General features: G+C 33.4%; 1 protein-coding gene and 1 long non-coding RNA gene across 6 annotated transcripts in view; one reads left to right on the top strand and one right to left on the bottom strand.

The window, feature by feature from the left end:
* The first annotated feature begins 3,322 nt into the window (after window positions 1-3,322).
* Window positions 3,323-18,062, top strand: part of LOC122530598 (hepatocyte nuclear factor 4-gamma) — a 40,333-nt gene continuing 25,593 nt past the window's right edge. The window contains exons 1-2 of one of the 4 annotated variants that reach the window (XM_043657690.1): window positions 3,323-3,691; window positions 4,906-5,215. In XM_043657690.1, the coding sequence (XP_043513625.1) occupies window positions 5,152-5,215 (64 nt within the window). In that variant the 5' untranslated portion in view covers window positions 3,323-3,691; window positions 4,906-5,151. Of the gene's footprint in view, window positions 3,692-4,905; window positions 5,216-10,844; window positions 11,119-15,927; window positions 16,360-18,062 lie in introns of those variants that run through there. The other 3 variants (XM_043657691.1, XM_043657692.1, XM_043657693.1) reach the window with 3 other exon arrangements.
* On the bottom strand, window positions 7,855-10,709 carry LOC122530603. 2 transcript variants are annotated; one of them, XR_006307056.1, is made up of 4 exons: window positions 10,555-10,709; window positions 10,401-10,449; window positions 10,140-10,310; window positions 7,855-8,980 (listed from the first exon to the last, which is right to left on the bottom strand). It is a non-coding gene; the product is annotated as an uncharacterized LOC122530603 (long non-coding RNA). The 2 variants fall into 2 exon arrangements; XR_006307055.1 differs by lacking the exon at window positions 7,855-8,980 and having other exon boundaries at window positions 9,553-10,310.

Below are 18,062 nucleotides of genomic sequence, written 5' to 3'. Positions count from 1 at the left end.
ACACGTTGAAATGTCGAAACTATTATAAAGGAAATTATAGTTTTTATCTTTTACCTTACAATAAATAAAGATACTTGCGTAATATTTAGAAAAAAATGAATTATTATTAATGCATTTTCTTGAAAATATTACGTTTTATTATATAAATCTTTTATAAAATTATTGTAATTTTGCCAAAAGTTTACTAATCAACTACCATAGATGTAGATCATGCATATATATTATATTTTACTATATAATTATTGATATACACGAGACCGTGATTATATGTACTTATCATAGAATTGAAGATCGCAAACAATAGGGATGCACTTAATTTTTTTAAGAAATTTTTCAATTGCAATTAATCTTTCTCTGAGTAATTGCAACGATAAGAGCAAATTGTCGTGCTTGTCAAATTTAAAAAGTTTAATCTATGACATAAACTATGTTTAATGACTGATGCAGTACATTTGGACGCGTGCTATAATCTTAAGCCTTCGGGAAGATAATAATCGTATTGAATTTCAATTTATAATATACAAGTTTTTGGTATATTTTTAAACAGTAATAGAAAGTTTATAGACTTTTCGTAGAAATACATTTCGTTTGATAATTGATTGAATCAATGGTCGAATAATGAAGCTCTAGTGACATTTGATGTATGGAGGCGCAAAGTATGGTGTATTGCGTATAAGTACACGTATATTTTATTAATCTTCAGTTCTGATCTATTCAAAAGTAAATCTCGTGTAAATATATTTAAAGGAACTGCCAAGTAAAAGTAAAAGAATAAAAAAGACATCATTTTCAACGAATCTTCCCTTGTGCAGTATCAGTGATGTGTTCTGTGTAATATGTGTTTTTGGTATTTTACTTTTCAAATAAATCCCATTTCATCGGCTACATTCATCTGTTCGTATTTACTTGTGTCGTATCAACTGGCTGACAAGTGTAGTTACTAATACTGTTTATTAAAATAAAATAAGAATGAAATAATTCACAAGTTATGTTTATAACCTATTGGAGAATGTTGAAACTGTTAACTTAGATTTTCGTCTACATACATCTCAAATTCTATTTTGTAAGAGATAATGCCTGCATGGATGAAAATTATTAGTCTGAGACGATCATTGCCAAGTTTTCAGGTTTTTAATAATTTTATTGTACAAAAAGTACATTTATTCAAGGTAGACGACTCATTGCTTTTTGCTCAATTTTTCCTGTTAATTATGCTAGAATCGCCGAAGAGAGATTAATGCATAAATGAGAAAACTGTATAAAAAAATAAGCTGAAATATCTAAGAATATACATGATTAAATCAATGATGTAGATTATTATGTAGATATGTAAATGTAGAAGTAGTTTGAATTGAAGGAAAATTTTCCAGATATAATGTTAGTATTGTACAAATTAATTAAACAAAAATTAAAAATTAAGTTTTATATCTTCTTAATATTTTTGCAATTTTGATTTTAATATGTAATATATATATATATATATATATATGTATATATATATATATATGTATATACATATAATTTTAATTTGATAAAAATTTCCATGTCTAAAAATATTTATGTAGTACATCATGAGAGAATACTTTGCTACTTTAAAACAGAGCTCTCATATTTTCTAAGATCTAAGCAATTATATATCTTAATTTTGTCTTTTTCTGTCTTCATGTTCTTTGAAAGCAATGTGCAATGAAATAATATAAGGTAGTATTATGTTTAAAATGTGATATGATTTGATCACATAGTAATCTTATGATATTTGGTAGGTCAAATGGATAAATTGGATTTCTTAAAAACATTTTCTAATAATTTAAATATAATTTTATTTATTGATAAAAGACTTTTATTATTCTATTTATTATATAATGTATTTATTGTCATTGTGTAAAGAATATTACAATATTTTGTATGTCTTTTGCATCATGTTTATGTATGTCTAATCAATTAATATAAGATATTCAATATTGAACTATGTAATAAACTATGTATTGTCATTAATTATACGTTACATATATATTACATATATAGACGTTTTATACAGCTGAACTTAAATTTATATTTTAGATTAGTAAAATATGAATATTCTTGAAATCTATAGGTTAATTTAGAGTTATTAAACTTTTTAGACTGTTAAATAAAAGTTAAGTTATAATGAATCGAAATAAAAATATAAGCACAAGAAATGATGATATATAAACACAAATTCTTTTTCCAATTATGTCATTTATTATTCTTTATTTTTTGATAAAAAAATTTATTTACAATTAACCTTTCACAATTGTCAATTGTTTTATATTATTTTACTGATTTATGGCGATAAGAATTATCTTTGGAAGTAATACTTTGTTATCAAAAATTTCCAGAAATCATTGAAGGAAATTAACTGTGATAATTACAGTTAAGCTGTTAATTGAATGCTTTTGCGTAACACACAGATCGCCGTTTATTAAAAAATATGAATTATTTATGCGCATATCATTTCCAATCGTTTCAATACGACGATAAATCTCTAATAAATAGAGTGAACATGAATTAATATATGGGACAATAAAAATATTACTAAATGTCTTTTCACTTTAGTGTAGTAGATTAGTTATCCTTACGAAGTCACTATAGTGACAGCGTTAAAGAGAGAAGTGCAAAGTCATTCGTAATAGTACCGAGCCGAACATAGTATGGGTTAGTGTATGTGTAAATAAAATAGGAACGTCATAATAAAAAAACCAACTTCAAATTGTCATTTTTTCTTGAGAATAAAGAAAACAATTTCTTTATTACTAATAAACCTCAAATTCTGTATTTATATTTTTTAAGATTAATTCTCTATATTAAAATATCAACAAATTCCTAATAGGATACCCTAAATCATCGATTTTACGAATTGGACTAGTAAAATCGATCTTTCGTGTCCCTTCTTATTAAGTAATCAGCTTAATACAAGCAAGCCATAAATCAGTTCAATAACCAACGAAAATTAGTTTGACGTACTAGTTAAACACAACGTTGCATGCAAATGTAAATATTGCTCCATGTCTGATCATGCAAATAACATCGGTGGATATACCAGTTCGATGTTACGCAGAGCCTGTTCGATTAACATTCGTAATTCGGCATACGCAACACTCGGCTAACATTAGTAGCGTTTCAGCGAGTGCACGACGTGCACGTTTAAATGAATATGTGTGCCTCTGTGTGAAATAGATAGACGGAACAGGAAATCAAGCAACGGGGTTGTCCCCACGCGCCCATAATTCAAAGACGCGTCGAACACCGACGACGGTCGGCGCAGCAGTAGCGCGATTGCTTTCCGGCTGGTCGGACTTAAGCACCTTGAGTTGAGGCTGCGCATGCGCGCGGGCGCCACTTCGTTTCGCCCGCCATCAGTTGGTGCCGCGCGTGCGCAATATCGTCATTATCTCTTGCGTATTTATTCGTCGCGTACAATTAGTAGATGGATTTGCTTCACTATCGGCAAGATATGCCTGCAAACACGCGAATCACGAGTGAGAACGATCCACGGTCTTGTCCTTTTCCGGAGAAACGATCATCTGTCGCCAATGGTGCTTCTTATCGATGCAACTTCCTTTGGAATTGGTCGCGTTTGCCCGACGTTTACTTACCGAATCCTTTGTTCACGTGTGTAACATTTGAAGCGTGGAGGGGACGCCGCTTTTTTTTCCCATCGGCGTTGTAGGTACTAAAATTTAAATTATAAACATAGTTCGCAAAGGTATTTGGACACTTATTACAGAAAGCGTTTGCATTTCGTCGTATCTCGTTACGGTGCTAATGAAAAGTCAACAATTGCGTTTCGTATAACACACGATACATTTGTAAAAAAGTTTCTATATGTGTTCCAACAATTTTGCGAGCAACTGTAGATTAAAACATTCAAGCAATGTGGAAAAAGAAATATTATTGTTGTTGCTGTTTTGTCTTGTATAAGATTATTCTTTTTTAGGTTGAACTTTAAGGTTTAACGGATATTGGATATTGGAGGTTAGTTCGTGTTTTCGAACGCAGATGTCGCTTTTGAACAAAATAGGACACGAATCATCTTTCTTTCGTTGCAATTTGCAATCATCTCATTTGACCGTGAAATAACTAGTAAATTACATGATTTTTATATAATAAAATGATAGTTGTTTGAAACAAGCTAGATACTTATGAGAGGAAACAATATGCTAGAATGATGTACCATTAAATTTATAAACGATTTATGTGTCACGTAAGGAAAATGCATTTGTTTTCAATTGATTATACGTCAATTTTTTTTGGCAGTACAACTTTTAAATTCTCGAAACATATGTATTTTTAAGAATTAATTAAAAATATTAAAAAACTATATTTCATATATATATATGTTCAATTTTTATTTCATAATATGAAATGTAATACGACGCATTACGTTTGTAAAATTAAATCATGAATATGTATGTATGAAAATAACAATAATCGGTTTCTTTACGCGAAATATTCGAATAAAGTATTCGAACTGAACGTGTATCACAAGGTTTTTTTATAGTATTAAAATCAATAGCTTTTTACAACTAATTGATTCGTTTAAATTGATTCAATCAGTGACTCAATATTCTCTGGTTTTTCTTTTTACAGATCTCAGCAAAATGTAAATATATTAAATACTAAAACTAAGTATTCAAACTACATGCATATTAAACTTTAAATTTTATTTTGTATCATATGGATCCGAAGGGAATAGCGTGATTAATAAATTTTAACATAAAATTATAAATTTACATAAATATTTGGAATTAGAAAAACTATGAATATTAACCACTTTTTCAATAAATTTACGGACGTGTAATTTTACAAAAGATTGATTATTTCAAGTTATAATAAAATACAACAAGTAACTCGTTTCATTTTAACCATCCGTTTCTGTTTCAGGACAACAATTTCCTCTCATCTTTGTGTCGACGTGAAATTTCACTGAAAAGGGAGACAAAGAAAAAAAGAAAACGGAAAAGTGAACGTATTTCTGAATGACGACGAACCAAGAAAAGCATATCTATCGCTTAGCAGTCGTATTTTCGAAATATTTGTCGACTAATGGTTGATTCGAAGGTGGAAATCACGTGAAACGTTACCAATCGCGCATGTGCGCTCACGTGAAATATTTTCGGTGACCTTGAAATGGAGGAACCGTCGCAGAACATCGAAGGACCATCAATAAATTCTTCATCGTCTTCCGCAGACGGTGAGTGATATTTTAATTTTCTTCTTCCTTTTTTTTTTTCTTCGCCAGCCAAAGACTGTATACATATATAGCGTAAACCTTTATTTCAAAGTTCTAAAGCCCTAAGTCTAAGTATTATAAAAGCTGGTGTTCGTTTGAGGTTTCGTTTTGATACACAATCCCACCCTTTATTAAATTTTCGGTGAGCCCCGAGCTTTAACTCTTTCTTAACTCTTGTGTCTTGCTCTTACATCACACGGACACACGGTATTTCGAAATTTCGCGGTTTCATTAAACCCGCGAGCGATTTTTAAATTAAATATCTCTGAGAAATATCTATTCAACAACGGTTCATGTCCAAATGCAAATCGAATAATGCAATCCGTACGTACGGTGTTCACGGCAGTTAACGAGTTTCATTAATTACGAATGTGTTGACGGTGTGAATTGATACATAGTTACGCAATTAACACACGACGTTCTATTGACACGAGCGTGTGTCCGCCTGTCAGACGCGTGTCTCGCAAAAATCCAGCGTGAAACGGAGCGAGACTCGCGAGTGATAAAGCTTCCATCTGCTCTGTTCTGCTCTGTTCGAGATAACCCGAGGACCCTCGGCTGCGCAGCAGCCAAGCTAAGTTCACTCTTCACCCTCTTTACCTTTAAACGAATGCAAGCTTCTGAGAGCGCGTTTATCTACGCGCGATATCATCGACGACAAACTGGTAGATCAGCGATGTGTAATTTTTCCTTTTTCTCAAGACTTCGAATCTGGCCTGTTATCTTTTTTTTTTTGTTTTATAATATATTATATTATTATTATGGTAACATAATATATCATTACAAACATTACCTAGATGTGATATTTTAATACGACTGTTGCCCGCTGCAAATTGAATTTGGCGGGTTGTTAACACTTTTGCGCGCCAATTATATTTATAAGAAGATAGAGGCGAAAATTTTAATCACGCGAGAAATATCCTCGCCAGTGAGATTATTTCGCATTTGTCGGCGACGTCGTTTCTTCGTGAAACGTTTTTGTACAATAAAAAAACGGCAATGATAATAATATCCACGCTGAAAGGAGGGAGCTCTCGCCTTGGCAATTGGTTTTTATAAATTTGTTTTTACGTAATTACACGCGTACTTACTCGTATTTATTATTCAAGCTTATTATTCAAATTTCTATTCAGACGTTGATGTATTCGTCCGAGTGAAATCTTCGTGGCAAAGAAGTCTGAAACGATTTGCAACGCCGCTGTCGTTTTCCAATGCGTAAAAGTATCGATTATGAAATATGCATAAGTGATCTGCACTGAAGAACATTGAGAAAGAAAAGAGTTCGCCATCGGAATTTGATGCACTACAGCAGCTTAACAATAGAGCAGAGTCGTCAATATCGACCGTGTTTGCACATTTTGTCGATTTATTAACGATTTAGTGATTGAAAAGTCACGGTACGAGTGTTCGGCAAGTTTCTTAACAAACACGCCTAAATGATAAGGAACACACGGTGGTTTCCAAACGATATTCAATGATATGCGAATCTCTTTTAGAAGCGGGCTTTTCTCACGTTGATCCAGATTTTTATAAATACAATTTACTTTACTTAAAAATCAAAATTAAACCAGTAATTTCTGCTTGTTCAAATAAAGCGATAAATAATAAGAGAGAAAAATGAAATGATCAATGCTGGTGCACGAAAGATACGAGTTGTTAAAAATTAAACAAGGTTATCGCGGTATTTGGGAGAAAAATTTCTCCAATTGTACGTATTTCGACAAATAGAGATAAGCAACACGTGATACAGAGTCGTGGCTCCGCTTCTGATTTTGTCCAGGATGCAATGATTCCATGTTTCGATCCTTTCCGAGTATCTGTACCAGTAATTCGGCGAACGTACGTTGTTCTCCTGGCCGCAGGTGAATATTAATATTTACGTGTTCTCTGTGCCAATTTGTCATCCCATTCTGCCGTTGAACGCCTCCTTTCTAGCTCCTTTTTATTCGCTGCTCTTCGCGAATAAATTTAGAAATCCTTTCTTACATACGTGTATACACACATGTCGGGATTTCGTAATTTTTCTGCACCTAATTGTCTACCCAAGAATAAACTTGCGCTCAAAGCTCTGGCAGTGTTCGCATCTTTCTGAAAGGCTTCGCGAAAACAACTGAAACGAAACGAACATACAAATGTGTGGAAAGAAGAAAGGAAGGAATAATGTTTCGTTCTGTGATTGTTCTGACGAACTTTTCGATCCGATTTGATTAACAACGATGGTAAAAATTCACGATTGCTCACGTGTCTTTTTCATTTAACTTTTCCTCCTTTATCGCGTCCAAGTTAAATAATTCATTTCGTGTGATTCATTTTTTATACGCGTAATTATTTATGAGGAATATGATTTACATAATGTTCTTATCTTGGTCAACGCGGTTGTATCACGAATTTTCTCGGATTATCACCGCTTAGAAATAGTGTCAACCTTGACTCACCAAGTTTATTTCTCTTATCGAACGTGGTAAATAAGTGGCAAACAGCTGTTTATTGATGAAAAAGAAAATAGAGGAAAATTGTGTAGAGTTGTAAATTGTGATTCATCAGGAAATCTTCGATATATGTACAATCAGTACTAACTATTTTCGAAGAACAATGGCGAGAGCCTCGTGATTATTTTGTATGGAAGTTTTCCTACTTTGTGTTAGTATTACTTCTTTTTTGAAATCGATCAATCCCCCATGCTCGACTCGAAGGATTCGACTGATAGAGACACTCTAAATATAACGACTGACAATAGGTAAAAAATTACGCTCAATTTGTAATTCAATTCTATTTTAAAGACACACACGCCCTGATATAGAAATAGCTGTAACGAACATGTGTTACATCACAGTATCTCGCGAACAATAATAAAATTTCCCGCTTGTTATTTGATGATTGTTAGCAACGATAACGCTTAACAATGAGGTTTATCGCCCCGTAATCCTAATAATCCAGATACGTTTCGACTAATTGTGTCAATAACTTCTTTTTCTATCGATTATTCCCTTTATCTAGCTGAAAGGAAAAACAACGATAGAGCAGAGTTGCAGGTCACACGTTTAAAAGAAATGTGCTTTAATTTTTCTATTTTAAAAAGAAGATACTCGGAGCCCAGAGTTCAGATTGGGTTTGTGTTTATAGGGTCGTCACGGTGTGCAAAAAATAATTTTCGTCATTTGTTATTTTGCGTGGCGATGAAAGGTGCAAAGCCAATTAGCTGCGAGAGACATCTTGGAGAACCGTACGCCGTATAATCAATGTGGCGGCAATTCTCGCGGGGTTATCGAGGTGACCCGTTCGTTTATAAACTTTGTTGTAAGCAACCTTCAGTTCGCCATGCGCTTGAAACGTGCCGCTTGATTTGTCAATGCGTCGCTTCCCTTCTTCTTTTTTCAACAATTTCGTCGATGGTCGAATCAGCTGGATTTGAAATAAAATTTCGAAGAGGAGTCGAACTTTCGAAAAAAGAGAAGAGCAATCTCTGTGATTTTTCACACTATAATATTTCGGTATTACTTTGTCTCTCCTCCGTTTCGAGTGATTGGATTTGACTTGATACCGAGCACGACACTACATTGTGCGAAAAACATACGTTGACGTATCATCAGCCTTGAAGAAATCTTCGGGAAGATCTTGAGGGAAATTTCTTTCTTTATCGTCATCTGATAAAATTCACTTTTCGGTACGATACGAAATTTATTATCTTAATCTTGTCCGTTCTTTCTTGTCTTTAATTCTTGCCACCTTGGTGTGGAAATAATTAAAATGTTTCATTTATTAGAAATAATCATTGTCTCACACACACACACACACACACACACACACTGTGTAATAATTTTTCTTTCTCAGAGTGATTGTATTTTTTTAAAAATTCGCGCAAACAATTAATTGCAAATATTACAATCGATTGATCTTGAAATCTTCATTACGCTAGCGATATTGCGAATCTTGATTTTATCCCAAGAAAGTTATCAACAAGTCCGTTTATCTTGTTCAAAACAGCGTTTCATCTCTGACACTCCTATTCGAATTACATTTCCAGTGTGATTATCAAAACTTTATTTCTTTTTCTTTCTTCTACGCGAGATATTTCATTTGAATCGATTCTTCACGAATATTTGCGAAACTGTTGACGATAATATCAATTTTATTAAAAATTTTCGTTTTATATATATATAGTCTAGCAATATGATATAATTTACTTTAGATGAAACAGATGATAATTTTTACTATAATTGTCGATTTCAGTATGGCAATGGAAAAATTTTGAATTTGATGTTGATAAAAATTTGAATTTCGCGAAAGGAGTAGAATCTAATTTGAAATCACTTTCTTATCGATCATATTGTGATTATTAAGACGTTCTGTGCATAAATTTTAATGTCATCTATATAAAAGTTAAACAAATTTTAATGTCATGTAATAAAATTTTATGTTTACATAATGCATTCAATGGAAATGTGATGAAAATATCTAATCGTTTATGTAACTTGACCCTTGTAAAACACGTTGACCTAATGTTTTATTTTTAAACATTGTTAAAGTAGAGATTAATACAGAATGCATATTGTAGGTAATAATTTATCATCGTCACAGTGGCAATATTAACTGTGCGATGACGAAGCGCTTTAATTTTGTTAACAGTTACCACTTCTCGACCGATATCATCTTTTCTTTTATCAAACATTGAAATCAAAACTTAACTTACGACCAAAACAACTTTAACTTTCATCCATTAGATATATAGTTGTTTTAATCTTTTCAAATTACAAACTTATTTCTGCTGTAAGATTCATTTATTTAGATTTCCCCGATTCAACTTCGAATTCGTGGTGTTCTTTGATTAATCTGTTTATCATTCCCTCAACAAGCATCCTTGATATAAGTTTCACAACAATTTTACCTGAACAATTAATTGTGTATTACATTTACAATACACCGATTATCTTATCGTCATTTGTACAAGTAATGGGATAACATTTGTACAAGTAATGGGCTGAAACGATCATTCAAATAAGATACTATATCACTGTTCTGCCTATTTTTAGAACGGGCATGAATTTATTCGGCGTTTCTAAAAAAAAGAAAAAAAAAGAATTATTTAAAAATCTCGCTAAATATTCATTTAGCAAGTAACGGCGTAACGTTGGATATTCATACTTACTTTGCACACGTTGCATATTTTTGCATGTCATGTGCTCTGTACCGTCAGACTATAAATAAGAAATTGACACATTAAAAAAAAATCACGTTTAAATTAGATTCATGTACGAGCGTAAATAAGATTAAGCGGTTAGAATACGCATGAACAAATATACCAATGCAAATAAGCAGCTAAATGAAACGTAGAACTATGTAGTTAAATTCAATATTCTGGTTGAATCATTCTGACAAAGTTTTTCTCTTTCTTTGCGGGTACTCTTCCTACGTTGCTCCGCTGGTGGTTAACGCGCGACTGTACCCCCCACCATGCGCGACTCTACTCTCCCCCACCACATGCGCAGCTCTACTCCCCCCACCACATGCGCAGCTTTACCCCCCACCACATGCGCAGCTTTACCCCTCACCACATGCGCGTCTGTTCCCTTACTACACGGGCAAACGATAAAAGTGATAGATCCACGTTCAGTAGTCACTCAACAACCTTCGCGCGTGATGGTGCAGTAATTTGACAAATATCGTCGTTTTAAACGGTCGACGGTATAGTGACAGGGAGTATGACGACCACGTGAAGAGAATTTGTTGCCTGTGTTGTGTGCTGTTCACGCGTGCACGCGCATACACGTATAACGAGGCTTTCACGCTGAGTTTACGCGGCCATTTCGAATTCCACAGGGCGGTTACCAAAATGCGGTTCGACGATCAGCTTTTCGAGGCTTTAGGTAAGTCGATTGTAATTAAGACCGACAAAATCATTTGCATTCGTTCGTCAAAAAGAGACGTGTAAACTGAACATTGCGTCTGAATTGGTTAATTTATTCTCCGAATTTGAAGACTAGACGCGAGGAGCATAAGTTTTTTTACGAAAGTATAGCTTTGGTATATTTTGATACGTATTAAATGATTCATTTTTTAACGCATAGCTCTCGCCAATGAAATCTTTCACTATAATGCTTTTTCTTCGCATTGTGTTTGATTCTTCAAAAATCACGATATTTTAAGTCAATAAGATTTTGTTGAAAGTATTCTGCAATCTATTCTGTAAATTCGGTACGTTGCTTATCGATTCCCGCTTAAGAACTATTATTGGTCAATTATTTTTAAATGTTTATAACATTCAATTGATATTATAATACCAAATTGTTTCCTTCTTCGATTATCTCATATTAAAATACAATGCTGGTGTAACCTTTATTTTTAATTCCTTAGTCTTAATTCTCGCCTTGCTTAAATGAATTATGTGTATTGAATTATGTATATGAGATCAAATATCGACGTCCGAAGTTAAATTTAGTGATTCTCAGAGGTAAGATGTATGTATTGTCGCGTAATTGAGGAATGCGATATTAGCGTAAGTAATTGTACATCAATGAGAACGGTAAATTTGAAAATCCAACAAGTGGAAAATTACAAATTCTTCCGTGCATTGGTACAGGAGTATTAATTAATTGTAATACTAGTATAATTGTATTAGTTGATTATATTAGTTAAATGGCATAATTATACTAGTTAATTATAATAATTAACTAGTATAATTATATTAGTTAAAAGAGTTAACGAAATAAAATGAGAACTAAATGACAAATATCGATCCAGTCAGCTTTTAATCGTACAACGACGATGTTTCTGATTTTTAAATCAGTGACCATTATTTTCATTCGCATGATTTAAGGCTGTAGTCATTTTCAACCTGATAAGAAAAACGCGTATTTTTTTTGTTTGTTTGTTTAAACGTTGTCTTAATTAATTGGAACGATGGTAATGTAGAAGTTGATTGAAATTAATTTTTAATTCCGATCGTGATTAAGCACGTTCATTTTTTTCTTCTCTTTAAACATAGAAGCACGATTTTCGTAAGAAACTTTGTCCTGTTAGAAATAATTGAGTGAAACAGACTTCTCGGGGAGAACAAATTCTTAGATAATCTCTCATAGGATATCTCTCTCATTGAAATTGTTTTCAATTCTTCGAATCACGCAGAATAATCGCATAATTGTAACAACAGATAATTAAAACACGGAGGACCAATACGTAGAAACGGTATATATTTTTTAATTTCTATTTTAAATTTGGCGAATTTCTTTTTTAAATTGAAAGAAAAGTATATTTCGTTGCAATTTTTCTAGTAGATTTTCGCATATTAATCCTTATTAGCTCTGCACCGTGACAAATTCCAGTGCGATATCTAAAGAATGTAGGAAGAAAATGTATCGTGTATTAAATTCAACTTATCGACAAAAAAATCAGTTTTAAATAGAACGTGTTAATAGTTTTCTACAGTATTATGTGCGTATTTGTCTCTAAAGTATCATTGGAAATAACCAATTAGAAAGCGTTTTTGCAGCGAATAATGCTTCAAGCTATGAAAATTTTGTTTTTTTTCATCTGCTTCGCACACTCATTCAATATTACCTGAAAGAAAAAAGGAGCATTTCAAAAGCAGCACGTAATTGCACTTGAAGATCATTGAGCATTTGCATTTACGAGCGATTTCCCTTATTTGCATAAAGAAATAAATAAATTTCCATAATAAAAGGCGCTGCTATTAACTTTATTCTTAAACCATGACGTCAATCAATAGACACATGATATAAAAGTACCGAAACCACTCGTTCCCCTTTACAGTTAATCACCAAGAAGATCATGAGCCATGGCAGCTATGAAAATGTTGTCGGGCCATTTTCTGGTGAATTGCGAGACGCGCTCCGATAATTCCTTTTCTTAAAAGAATCTTGTAGACAAACGACAATTTAACTTCAGGTTTCGCGTCAATGTGAAAAAATCTATTCTCTTAGTTTTGGATATTGGCTCGCCCAAGAGTTTTTTTGTCATGCTTGCAATTAAGTCCTAACATCCACCGCACTTCATCCATTGTGACTATTGTGTCGCGATCACTCGTTATTGTTATTCCCGGTCGCTGACCTACGGGCCTGTTTTACTTACAATTAGCAATCCTCTAGGAACGATTAAAGCATCGATTGAACCGTTTGATCGACGTTTTAATTATAGTATTTTTTTTAGTTGAGCTATAGGCAATCAATTGGCCCCTTTAAAGCGATTGGCTTCGGACCAGCTCGTGCAAAACAGCCATACACGTATATATAGAAATACATAGGAATTAAATGGAAATTGAAATATATAGAAATTAAATAGAAATTTAAGGGTGAATTGAAATTGAAATTGAAATATATAGAAATTAAATAGAAATTAAAATTAAAATTAAAAGTTAGACTTTAGATACCAAATCTTGTAATTAGAGCCACAATAAACTTATTAAAGCCAGGCTTTAGACATCACTAAAACATCCAATCTTGTAATTTTTCACAGAAATTTTGCAAATTCAAATAAAATTAAAATTTTCAAAAATAAATTTTAAATAATATTTATAATTTTTAAAAATAAATGCTCGATTAAAATTGAAATTTTGAAAAATAAATTTAAATTTATGTTCGATTAAAATTGAAATTTTTTAAAAATAAATTTAAATTTATGCTTGATTAAAATTGAAATTTTAAAAAATAAATTTAAATTTATGTTCGATTAGAATTTAAATTGTAAAAAATAATTTTAAAATTAAAATTTTCTTACTAATTCAAATGATCTTCCTTTAGTCATCGATACTTCTACAGTTGTAAAAAGACAACTTATCGTAGCATGGTAACTAAATGGTCTACCCACGAATTAATTCGAATCTACGTTATTTTTCTCTACTGAATTTGCGCGTTTCTGCATATTCAGATTTGCTTTTTCCAATAAAGCGTGTGATTCCTCTAGAAGGGAATCTCTGATATGTGTTTTTCGATGAAGTTATTACGGAAATTTCGAAGTGTGTGCAACGTATCGTACCAACATAATTATCATCCTTTGCTACGTGATATAGTCGGGCCAGCATATAAAATGATTCATTTCACGGTTGTCTCATTGTCTCTTCTCGCCGGCAGAAATTACTCCGTTCCTTTTCTGTTTATCGTAAACTGACTCATTTACCAACTACCAGCTTTGTTACCATTTTCCTCGTTCGTCTTTCTCTCTCCCTCTCTCTGTCCCTCTTTAACTCCCTCTTATGCACTGCTGAGTTCCCTTAGATGGAGTCGGTATCTCCCGTGGAAAAGCCAATTAATCGAAAAAAGCCTTTGTTGTAAAAAGAGGCTGAACAATCTGGAATGTTTTCTTGAAATTTTGATTACATTCCTGATTACTCCGCGTGTAGCACGTGTGTCGATTCATCGAAAACGTGTTCGTGCATTAGCTGATACGTGTGGGATCAATCTGTTGTACAGGGAATAACAATATTGAAATAAAAATACTCTTGGTCCAGGGAAATATAGGGACGAAGATTAATTAGTAATTTATCGTGCTATGTACGAGCGGAGGAAATTAAATGGTCAAATCACTTACTAATGTACCAAAATGAATCGCGTCGCACGTGAAGTGAAAACATTTCAAGAAACTGACTGAGTCAATCGTCGAATAACTCATTAGTACACATTTCCGCGTGTGTGTATATGAAAGTATATCAGACGCGAAATAAGAAGATTGAACGATTTATCAAGTAGCTCACGATCGAATTTTTCACCGCGCAAATATGCATCTCGCGTTAGGATTTCTGAATCACGCTGTCACTCGATCCCAAGTTTCCTTACTCTTGACGTAAATTCTGTTCAAGCGAAAATGCTGTTTGAACGATTTTGAATGTCCTTCGTATGGTCTATGATGTAATGTTCCTGCGATTTTCGACTTACGTAATCTTGCAGTCTCGCAGATTCATTTTTTCCCAAGCGTATTTGGATATTTTCTTCCGTTATATAAAGTAGCTTTTTTAATAAAAAGAAATTGCAAATTAGATTTAATTGGAAAAAAAGGGGGAAATATTTAGGCACTTTGCGAGCTGAAACCTGAAAAAAGCAGTTTTTGATATGATTCCTAATAACCAAATATCTTCTATAAATGAATAGAAGAGAAAATTATAAAAGAGAGAAAGAGAGCGAGAAAGAGAGAACTGTAGAAGTCACAGATGCTTTTTTTTAAAAGAAACAGTACGTTTCTGTAATCCACATTCCAACGAATTCAGTGGCCATAGTCATTCAGGGTCAGTCAAGGTTGTAGTTGAAGAGAAAGCATCTTCTTGTGTCTTTCCAGACGCTGACCAGAGACAGTCGTCTTCCATCTCCGCTAATGTTTCGCAATTATTCGTTCCTCTTCTCCCCAGTATAATTTTGTATAATTGTACATTTTGGTGTGATGAAATCGGACATCAATCGTATTCAGAGATTCGAATCAGGGATTTCTTGCTCTGTAATTTCTTCGAGAGGCATTTTCAGAGAAAATTGGCTGCAAACCTACCGTGAATTCAATCGAGATTCACGAAGAATAACCCCAAGAACGTGTGAAAGAGAGATCAACCCCTTGTATTTACCCGCCAAATTTCAAGCTCCCCCCACTCTTAACTCGCCGGCAGCCGAGCTCCTCCCCCCACCACCAATTACTCCCACTCCTTAGCCGCGAGCCGAGCGCAAAACGCGTCAGCTGCTCGCCAGTCGTCTCTGCGACGTTGTCACGAAACGGTCGAAGGTTATCTTGACGGTGATATTTCCAGCTACCTGTTCGCCACGATTACGATCCGCGTTTCAATCCGATCTTCCTTCGTTCGTTTCGCCCTCGTTGTTCACCGGGGCTCCACGAATCGATTCTGGGCTGCAAGTGTGTTTTTATTTCGATCGGCAAACGACTGACTGCGAGATGGCCGAGAAATTACGTAATTAACGGCTGCGGTCACGCCGTAACGTAATTTATTTTGTAAGTCAAGCTCGCGCTGATCCCGCGGTAAGAACGACGATGGAGGTTACCTGCGGGAAGCTTTTTCTCACGACGATCCGGAGGGCTCGTGCACGATCGATCGAGGATCTCTGCGAGGTCTTCTAGCGAGATCAGATCCGTTGCTGTTTCGGAAATGGGGCTCGCAGGTATATTTCAATGCTTCTTTTACTCTCGATGTCGTGTCTTTCGCCGACTTTTTTCCCCCATTCTTTCTCTGCACTCTACGGGTATTTTTCGATGTACAATGATTGTGTGTTTCCTAACTCGGCCGATAAAAAAGAGTGTTTGCCAAGTTTGATTACTTAGACGGTGGGCCTGAGATCAATGGAAACAAATAATTGTGGTGTAAAAGTACAAAATTTGGTTCTTTTCTGCAGTCTGATCGAAAATATAAATTCATAATTAAGCTAAGAGTTGTATGATACTGAATATCGAGGTATTTAAATCTGGAACATCCATGCATTAAATAATTGCATTGTAATTGCTAATAGCTTAACTGTTGAGCTATTGAGTATCGATCGTATGATTACCGATGTAAATTCGCAGCATTGTTGAATGTTGTTCATTAGGGCGGATGTTAAATAACAAGTAATTGAAATCGTAATTAAACGATTCGTTACGAAAATTACCCCATGACTTGGCTCGTTTCTCAGAATCTATCATTTATGATAATTGTCTTATATTTGTTAAACGTAATAAATGTATAATGATAATAACGAGCAGGTCTGTTTGACGTGTCGCTCGTTTGTGGAATCGATTATCGTTATTATATAATTATATATAATGCATGTGTGCATCCGCGATCGAATAGTTATATTTCCGCGGGGTGGGAAGTGGAAAATTTTCTGGACACCCGGTGAGTAGATCGGATTAATTCCCGCAATTAATTAACGCACGTTTCGTCGATTTAATTCCTCGCGGAGTGGTATAAATAATATTTTCGGAAGAAGAATGTTCTTCCAATGTAAAAAAAAAAAAAAAAAAAAAACGAAACAGGATGTTGAATAAATCTTGTCGAGGAGCCAAAAATTATCTGTAAAAAAATAAATGTCTCTATTTGCCAATTTGCGAGTTTCTTAAGGACGACGGCTTGTTTTGAATAAAAGAATAAAAGCTGACGAGCTGATGGGAAAATTTTTGTCAACGACGTGTCAACCGTGATGAAAGACGGTAAATTATGCAATTGTCAACGCATGTGATTGGTCGAATGCAGGGTGAACGTAAGATTTCATTTTTTGTGCGATTTTTAGTCGTCAGTGATCACGTTTATACATATTAATATAGTATAATTAATATAGTACACATTAATATGGTATAATTAATATAGTATAATTAATATAGTACGTATTAATATGTTATAATTAATATAGTACATATTAATATGGTATAATTAATATTATAGTACATATTAATATGGTATAATTAATATAGTACATATTAATATGGTATAATTAATATTATAATACATATTAATATAGTATAATTAATATAGTACGTATTAATATACTATAATTAATATGGTACATATTAATATAGTATAATTAATATAATATAAAGTATAATTTTTCAAAGTGAAACTGGAATGTCAGATCTCAGTAATTAATCTGAAATTTCCTTTCTTTTCCCTTTAATGAGATAGTGTCATTAAATGTAACAACAAACAAAAATTTAACAATCGAGACTCATCACGAGTGTTATTACCCTAAAACTGATGTAATTGCTAAAAATCACTGATTAATAAATTATTATATTGGACATAGGTACAATTTATGAAAAAGATGAACAAAGTAAATGAGAAGGGAGGATAATTAAGGGAGTTTGTTAATCTAAACTTCATAGTAATCTTGTG

The sequence above is a fragment of the Frieseomelitta varia genome, unplaced genomic scaffold (assembly GCF_011392965.1).
Source record: "Frieseomelitta varia isolate USP_RPSP 00005682 unplaced genomic scaffold, Fvar_1.2 scaffold_347, whole genome shotgun sequence".
In the NCBI taxonomy this organism is placed as follows: Eukaryota; Metazoa; Arthropoda; class Insecta; order Hymenoptera; family Apidae; genus Frieseomelitta; species Frieseomelitta varia.
The sequence above is the reverse complement of the archived record's forward strand: the minus strand, read 5'-3'. Positions and strand labels throughout refer to the sequence as shown.